Source organism: Pinus tabuliformis, chromosome 9 (genome assembly GCF_031772625.1).
Source record: "Pinus tabuliformis cultivar Carrire ecotype Pingquan chromosome 9, CPIR1, whole genome shotgun sequence".
Classification (NCBI taxonomy): domain Eukaryota; kingdom Viridiplantae; phylum Streptophyta; class Pinopsida; order Pinales; family Pinaceae; genus Pinus; species Pinus tabuliformis.
In genome coordinates this window covers 1,553,772,294-1,553,781,799 of record NC_142307.1, presented here as the reverse complement: position 1 = coordinate 1,553,781,799, position 9,506 = coordinate 1,553,772,294, and the positions used below count along the sequence as shown (strand labels likewise).

Genomic DNA, 9,506 nt, shown 5'->3' with positions numbered 1-9,506 from the left:
AAGCCTTCCCTCCATTGCAAACAGAGAAGCCTAAATGGTTTGATTCTAAAAATCTCAGTTTGGTTAAACAACATATTCATGACGAACCATTCTCACGTTGTGAAGTAAGTGAAAGATATAGCTTTTTGTTTATTCATCAAGTTAGACCCTTAAAATCTCCGCATTCCCATGCATACAACTGAAATTAGGTGTCAAATAAATCCAAATGCATTCCAAAATATTCTTTCATGAATGTGCTGTCCGAACCTTTAGTGGCAAGCTTTCTTGACTGTTACGATATTCTGGGTATTGGTTCTTGATCAAGCCTGCCATAAATATTTTAGCTAGGGAAAATCTGACCTAATACACGTCAATGTGTATCTCATTGACAGAGCAATGATGTGATTTCCATCTTCCATTATTGAAAGAAACTTCAAAGTAACATCTTCAGAATCCGCCATTTGAAATCTAGATCAGACGAAGGTTTATAGAGTAGCAATTCATCACTAGCCTTTTAATCCAGTAGTAAACAATTAAGTGCCTATCAAATTCAGTCACCGACATATTAGCAAAGAACTTCTAGTTTTCAACCATCAATGGAGAAACAATAATATTGTCAATAACGCAATACTATGAGCCTAAGCACAGAGCCAAGCAAATTCTGTAACAAACATTTTGCATTTGAGTGTCATTCAAAATAAATGTCATGTGATGAGATTACAAAATTCTGGAACTAGAATTGACGTGTTTATCAGTGGCGTGGCTCATTTCCCCAACAACAATGATTAGCATGTACTCCTAAAAAAATTGTCTGAAAACAGTTCTGCAACCATTTCCTAAAGTGAACCCAATTTGGGTAGCCCTTGAACGAGCGATTGATCTAAATAATTAAACCTCCTTGAAGAATAAAGCTATGTAGTTGGTGTAAATCATGATTATAAAGTGAAGGCACTAATTGCAAACTCGGTCCAAAAGAGAGCAAAGTTTTGGTAAATATTATCAAATACTGACGTCAGGAGCTTGCCTAATTTATTAGCAGCCTTTGGCACGAGTGGATGAGTTTTCATGAGATTCCAGCATCATCATAAAAAAATACCCAATTATCCAAAGAGAAACATATTGCCAGGGTACCCAGCATAGACAACCAAGGAGACTCAAAATACTTCCAGTATACTGGGGGTCCCTTATGTACCCAAATGGAAAGTCTGTCACCCAGCGCACATTATCCCCAAACCTCACTCCATAATATGTACCAGTTTCTCCCAGCAGTTCATATACCCTGAAACAATTGAAATTTGTTTTAAAATTCATCAATGAAGATAGATGATAACTGTCATTGCATACAAAACACAAGATTTAATAGGGCTCTGCTAGCAATATTATCACAATATTTAAGAGTATTATCACGAAAAGACGTGCCAAGCTACTAACAATTTTATCGAACATCACTTACAATGGAGATTGGAATCAATGGAATAATGTAATTCACATAGTTTGGAAAATGTTGATGGGTAAATGGTTTTCCACCTGAAGTTACTAAATGAAGACCATTCATGAAAAAAAAGAGAATTCCCAAATAGATCACAGCACTAATAAAATTTTGCTGCATCCACTCCCTTTCAACCTGTTGTAGCTGAATTTTGCAAAACGAAAATGAGAGGTTTTTCAAGCAAAATCCATGAAATGTTGAAGGTAATCACATACCTCACAACCCACTAGAGACATAGTTACTTAATGTGGATGGCTTCCAAGATGGACTGGTTCAAATGCAAAATACAGCTTCAAGGAAATTTGTGTTCATGATACTATTGATGCTGAGCTTTATAAATTTTTGGGAGGTGTTTTGATATGCCCGTTGATTAGAATTTAGAACATAGAAAGGTATATCAAATGTGCTCAAAATATTGATGTGATAAATTTATGTTTAAAGGTTGCAAGGGTACAAAATATACAGCACAGAACCCATTACTGTCAAAGTTTCAAAAAACGAAATCAGTGCATTATAAATTTATCATTATAAATCAGTGCATGTCACCATTATTAATTACCTTTTTTCATACAGAGCCTGCCATGGTCATCATAGTATTGTTTCAATAAAGAGGAATGCTCTGTAGAGTCTATTGCTATGTTTTGTCATTCTCATTCTCATGCACAAAAGCCTGGGCAGTGGGATAATTGGCCTGGCAATGGCATGCTCCAATACTTTTGGTCTTGCCACAGGTTCTTTTCTGGGTGTTGATTCAATGGAAATTCCTAGAAGCATTTGGAGGAATGCAAATTGCAACTATTGACAGAAAGCCCTGCCCCATTGGGTTGCAAAAATTGGTTGTTAAACTTGAGGATGCTCTTGGAAGACTGGGAAAGCAACTGGGGATTAGTCAAAAGCATGGGGGCGATTATTTGAAAAGATGTAAGGATGCTATTTCAGATAAAAATAAGATTTCTGCTGTATATGCAGCTAGACTGGCTAACATGCAAAGCAAATACAGCTCATTAGAAGAAAAATACACTAATGTGTGTGAAGTTTTGGATTCAGCAAGGAAGGAAGCTTCTGAATTGAAGAAGAAGTATGACCAATCTATAGTCAAGAAAAAGATCGAAAAAGAACATATTAATGCAGAAATGGCCTCACTAAAAATTAGGTGTAGTTCTGGTGAAGCAAGGTTGAGTGCTGCCCGTGAACAAGTTGAATCGGCCAAGGAGGAGGCACTTGAGTGGAGGTGGTGAAGGAATCTCAAACATCATTACAAAGGGCTACATCGCTTTATGAGTGTGCTAGCGAGCAAGCATAGCTAGAGCAGAAGCTAATGCTAGAGCTGAGGCAGCTTCTTTGCAACTTCAAGCCACACAAGGAAAACTGGATGCTCTGCAACAGGAGTTGAGTTCTGTCCGCTTGAATGAAATAGCTTTAGATAACAAATTAAAGACTACTTCTCAGAGTAAAAGAATGAGATCTGAAGAATGGGCTGAAGTGAACATGTTTGTATCTACTCCTAATTAAATAACAAAATATCATTATAAGTCGAAGTTCATTGTTTCATCTCGTTGGAGAAAATATGGTCTTTAAGGAAGACAACAGTGAATTTGGAAGTCGAATATTATTTCTGTAAATGGTGTGAAATGGCAACACAGACTCTTTTGGATGTAGGCACAGGCTACATTGTTGATGTGATTGAAGGATCTATGGAGGATATCATGTTGCCTGAAAAAGTTGATGTCATTATCTCAGAATGGATGGGGTATTTCCTTTTGCACGAATTCATGTTCGATTCTGTGATCTGTGCTCATGATCGCTTTTTCAAGTCAACTGTATTCATGTATCCCAGTCATGCACAAATGTGGCTAGCGCTGATCAGGTCTGGTCAGGGGAGCAAAAATTGCTGGACTATGAAAATGCTATGGCTAACTGGAATAACTTCGTTGAGGAGATCAATGACTTTTATGGTGTTGATATGAATGTCCTAACAAAGCCTTACTCTGGAAAACAAAAAAAAAAATTATCTACAGACATCTCTTTGGAACAATTTCATCCACATCAAGTAATTGGTGTTCCTTTTATCGTCAAAGAATTGGTTTAGCTCACAGCCACTCTAGATGAAATTGCAAGTGTACATTCAAATTTTACAGTTCCCATTACAATTGAACAGGGAAGATTCAGTGGATTTGCTGGACGGTTTGATGTTCATTTTCGAGGAAGTTTCTCTAGCCCAGCTAACCATGAGGTTGAATTGACCACAGCTCCTAGTATAGACAATTCAACACACTTGCGTCACCAGGTATTTCTGTCGCATCCTCCTATGCGAATAATGAAAGACGATGTCCTGGAAGGGACTTTTGCGATGACTCGCTTCAAGAATAACCATCGTTTGATGGATGTCCAGTTTGTTTATAAATCAAAGCTATCATCCGGAGAGGCTACCAATCCTGTCACACAAGTTTTTACATAGAGTAGCTGGAGGCATACTTGTTTGGAGGCAATGGTATATATTCAAATCTTATTCATGTTTTCACAAATTGCGCATAGCAACAATTGCTATTCGATGTGCATGGATATGTAGGATTGCCAGAATGAAATTCTGTAAATTGAAATTGGCTTTAAGTGAAATAGATGCTCTACAAGCAGCAAAAAGCAACCTTGAGAAAGGATGCGAAAAGCTCAATTGGCATTTGGAACTTGACAAAAGATTACGAGCTGCCACTGAAGAATCCAAGGCATTAAAAAAAATGTGGAAGCAATTACAAATGGCTACTTCTAGTTTTTCCAATGAGCAGGGTAAAAACAAAGTATTGTAGCATCAACTCGAAATCGCTACTAGAGAGATATCTGCACTAGGGCAGGCCAATGCAATGTTCAGGAGCTAAGAAAGGAGAATGAGAGTCTTAAGACTTCCATAGAATCACTTCAAACAACGACATCAGAGTTGCGGAGAGAATTAGTGAAGGCACAAAAAGAGTGTCAAGAATAGCAAATAAAGAAAAAAGCTGAGTCAAAGGCCTTCCAAGCTAAGCAAGGCTTGCAGAGATTCGAGGAAAAGCTTTGTAAGCTGGAACAAAGAGCTATTATGCTCGCATTACAGGACAATGAAGATTGAACCACAAGACAACACTGAAAATTCTTGGAAACAAATTCTCACAGATATGCAGGTTATATGCTCAACATTGCGACAATTCAGTTCGTTTGTGAATTATAACTGTGTGTAATCACTGCTCTGCATAACCTGTATAGTCCAAGAAGTCTTCAGCCTTGACAGAGGGCCTATAAAACTTCTCGAAAAGAAATTCCTGTAACTGCTAAAGCGATCAACGGTGGATACTAGTTAAAGCCCAGTTGACCAGCCGAATCAACAGAATGCGAGACCCTTAGGCCCAACGAAGTTTAACAAGACAGGGGTCGTCGCATAGCTGTATTGCAAAAACTGGCAGTGCATAAGATCGACACTCCAAATTGAATGCGAAGGGGTGTCGCAAAGCTGTTCTCAGTTTCCACGAAACCACTCATGGTTTTCTGACCTGCCCATGAAGAAAGTCGGGCCCGCATATCCTTTGGCAGACTCCAAACATCTCTCTCTCACACACACACATATATATATATGTTTGTCTTGGGTCAAAAAGCCTGAAATTTATTGAAAATATTTTTATAAAGGGATGGGGCTTTATTTTATTGAAAAGGGTTTAATATTACATATATTTTTATATATAATATTAAATTCATTAAATTTTGTAATTTTTATTATAAATTCTCCTAAAATAGAACAATTTGTAACCGAAAACAGAATCAGTTTCAAATCTGATTTTGACAGTTGATTCCAGGGAGAAAAATAAAAGACCAGCAGAGAGACAAAGTAAGGGTTGGGGGAGATTTTTAAATTTTGGAAAAAAGTAATGTTACATCTTCCTTAAAGAGCAATAAAGAAAATCAGATTGATTCCAAATCTTTGGTGTATTGTAGTATGTGATGTTCTCTTCTTTTGTATTTTGTTTCATTTATGTTTTCTTTTGTATTTTGTTTCATTTATGTTTTCTTCCTACGAGGTTAATGTATGATGCAGCGGGCTTATTTTGAAAGATATACAGATTTATTTTTGCTATCATAGATAGCAGACAATAACTGTGTTGTTTCTGAAGAAAGCTGTAAAGAGCGCTCCATTGCCTCCCCACTTTCGTCTTCTTTGTTCACTGTCATTCATCACTGCAGTCTCGGGGTGTAAACATTGGATTCCTTTTGGCCCAAGGTGATAAACCCTGTTCTAAACTTTTCCTCTTTCCAATTATAAATTTTTGAATCTGCAATAATTAAAGTAGAGGCCAGACTGTTGATTGGATTTGTCTCCAAGTCTACGCTGGCATTATGCCCAGAGATGATTTGTCTCTATTAATCCCATGAATGTCCTGGGCACTGACCTCCTGCAGCCAGAGGTTGTCTCCAGGGTACAACACAACCTAAAAGCTATTGAGACTACCAGCTTAGCATATTCTCAAAGCATACAATATATCCATGGCCTTTCCCAAAAGCCTTCAGATAATTTTAAGTTTATCAATACTCAGTTACAGTGCTGGTAAACTGTACGGTAAGGTTTGCAGATTTTTAATATTTCGGGAAGGTTCAAGGATGGGGGCCGGGGGATAAGTTTCGCAGACAGCTGGCCACTGGATAAACCCCCAAATTTCAAGGTACAGCACAAGGGAACACCCCTCACGATATACAGAAAAACATTTACAAAAATTAAAAATTAAACAAATAAATTATATCCCAGTGACAAATATATATGTGCAACATCAAATGGGTGAATGCTAGTTTTTCTCATCAGTGATCAAATGAAAAGACAATGAAACACCAATGCATCATCATCATATATATACAATTATATTTGTAGTATAATATCAAGGAAATTTTAAAAACAGACTTGTGCTAAACTCCCATCACCATAACAAGCTTACTCGCTGCTGCTCCAACCTCAAAAAGTGCCATTACTAGTCAAAACTGCTCACTTGTTGGTGCCCTTGGAAGTTTTGACATACACATTTGTACAGAATGCTGCTTTTAGAATTTTAGAAGGGATCGGTTGATTAAAAATTAAAGTTCAATGGGAGGGCCTCACAAATAAGTACATGAAAACATAAGCTTTCTGCCTTTTTGGTAGTGAACATCCCAGAGAGACCCCCTGTCATAGGGAACATCCTTGTGGCAACCCTACCAGTTGAGAATAACAGTGACATCCCTCCCCCAACCCTCATCCTAGGTAAATAAGGGTGTGCGGAAGTTGGAACATGTCCCTACCCTATAAGGATTCCTCCTCATGGTTCATAGCATTATCTTCAATACACTAAAGAATCTAAGATATAAGAGCTCAATGATCACCCTTTATATCATTATACACGATGAGCATTTCAAAACATGTTGCTATTTACCTAATATTAGTGTATCATATAATGTTGAATACTAATTAGTATATCTTTTTGCATGTAAAATGTCTTTAGTATCATAACTAAGTGTAATTTGGTGTTTGTCAAGAGAAATCTTCCTAAGCAAGTTAGTGTTTCCTGGACTACAAATTTTGTTTAGTCTGGATCTTGCTCAATATTACAAATAAAAACTTATTTACTTGTATACCAAGTTAAGTTGAACAATTTGGGAGAGAGGTACAAGTTTCTAAATCGGGTACAGGTTAGAGAAGTGACCCCAAAAATTTGAAAACAAGAAAACATTGTATTGAAATATACAAAAAATATAAATATTTCAAAATTTAGATTGTTTAATAAATAGCACATTAACAATTAAAATGTTATAGAAAAAATTAAAATGGAGAAAACTATAACTACAGTAAACAGAAGATGCCATACATATAACTAGATTTTACTTTATAAAGCAAAACAAATGACACAGATGATTACAGAAAGAAAAGCGAGAGACCCCCTGTCATAGGGAACATCCTTGTGGCAACCCTACCAGTTGAGAATAACAGTGACATCCCTGCCCCAACCCTCATCCTAGGAAAATAAGGGTGTCCGGAAGTTGGAACATGTCCCTAACCCATAAGGATTCATCCTCATGGTTCACAGCATTATCTTCAATACACTAGAGAATCTAAGATCTAAGAGCTCAATGATTACCCTTGATACACGAGGAGAGAGATGATTGTGTGAGTGAGTGAAGTGCAAAGGAGGTTGGAGGTCTCTCTTATTTATACAAATCGGTCTATGAAGCTTTGAACTGTGGAGATCTTCTTTCCTTGCTAGGACCAGCAACATACATCAATACTTCAAGATGTCTGATCTTTGAAGAGGAAGGAGGCCACAAAGAATTGTCAACAAACCTTTTTGGTGATTTATTTTACTCTTGCTTGGGCTTGACCTCTCCTGAACTCTGAAACCATGTTAATTTTTGAGTTAACATGTTCTTTGCTTAGGTCAGTTACTTCATTGATCCATTTAGCCATTATCAATTCCATTAATATGTTAGCAATCACATTAACCATTATCATATGACAGTAAATGATGAAAGAACATCAAACATAAATGCAGAAGACAAGCCAAGACAAGAGGACACTAGATTTGGTGAATGCCAAGGAAAAACCCCAAGATGGGGAAAACCCTTTGATCAATTCTTCTTATTATTATATCAAAATGTTCAGCAGAGAGAGAGAGAGAGTACAAAAGTCAAAATTGACTTGCCAAATTGAAGTCAAAACGACCCTGTCAAATGTGCAGTCAATAGCAATCAAAATCTTCCCTAACCAAAAAGTCAACAACAGGTTAAAGTAGCAGCAAATTGTCCTCAATGCAGCTCGGGCAAACCCAGTCAAACTTGACCTTTCAAGGTGGTCAAAGACAGCCCAAAACAGTGATCCAACTTGGTCAAACTCTGCAGTCAACTCTGCGATCAACCCTGTGATTGGTCTGCAGTTAAAGTCAACAAAATGCCTCGATTCCTATGCCAATAGATGCAGCCTGCCAAAAACGAAATTCTGGCACAAAAACCACAGTCAAAGGAGGTCAAACCACCCCTGGTCAAACCTGCAAGTCTTTGAAATTTCAGCCCTGTAATTTGTCCTGCAATTTGTCCGTCCTTTTGCTGCCACACATGTGATGAAAAAATATGCCCAATAAGTTGTACAAACCAATCAGAGGGGAGAGATGATTGTGTGAGTGAGTGAAGTGCCAAATGAGGTTGGAGGTATCTCTTATTTATACAAATCATTGAGGGTGAAGTGACATGTCTCTTGGGCTTCATAAGCTTGCATGGTGATGTGGCCGACCTTGACAATTTGCACATGAGAAGGCATAAATTCAAAAACACATTTCTGCTTATCCAAATTTGATAAACTTTAGGTCGATTTTGGTCCTCTCAAAAAGAGGAATTCGATGCAATAATCATCTCCATCAAATGAGCTGTCCGAAGTGGAATTTGGCCCTAGTTGCCAATTTAAACAAGTCTCCAATCTGTCCCCCTTTTCTTTGTGCTCAGAGGCTCTTTTTTCAAAAATACAAATTTGGATCTAGAGGAGTCTTTTCAAATTTTCGTAAAAACCCAAAATGGGAAATGACTTTTCTTAAGGGTTTGAGCCTCGAATCTAGTTAAAGATATGAAAAAGAATGTCCAATATAACTTAGATATACAGGCAAATATACAGAATTTGATTTATGAAGGAAAATTATTACAAGATGTCAATCAGTTGAAAGACTAAAACATTGAACGTAATTACACTATTAACATTAAACTGAGGTTGCGGAGAGGAAATCTAGGAATGAGTAATCCTAATGGACCAGCTTCGTATGCTAGAACCCTAAATGATCCAGTTGTTGAGAATTCAATAGGGCAATGATTTTGATTAATTCTCTTTACTTGAAAACTACTTATGATTCCTTTTTACTTATTAGATTTGTTCCTTATTATTATATGTGTGAAGCATCAAATAGCTACCAAAACAAGAAGAACAATGAAACAGTATATAGGCTGCAAGCCAGGGACAAAACCTCTCCTCTTGAGAGGAAAACCCTTAAATCTCTTATCTTCCTTATAGATTCTT

At 37.2% G+C, this 9,506-nt stretch overlaps 1 protein-coding gene and 1 pseudogene across 1 annotated transcript in view; one reads left to right on the top strand and one right to left on the bottom strand.

Moving 5' to 3' along the window:
- Window positions 1-638: 638 nt before the first annotated feature.
- The window catches only part of PLMT (phospholipid N-methyltransferase), an 85,612-nt gene continuing 76,744 nt past the window's right edge, over window positions 639-9,506 (bottom strand). The window contains exon 2 of the mRNA XM_089439907.1: window positions 639-1,258. Within this exon, the coding sequence (XP_089296033.1) occupies window positions 1,012-1,258 (247 nt within the window). The 3' untranslated portion in view covers window positions 639-1,011. The remainder of the gene's footprint in view (window positions 1,259-9,506) is intronic.
- On the top strand, window positions 1,529-4,391 carry LOC149154536 (protein arginine N-methyltransferase PRMT10 pseudogene; annotated as a pseudogene).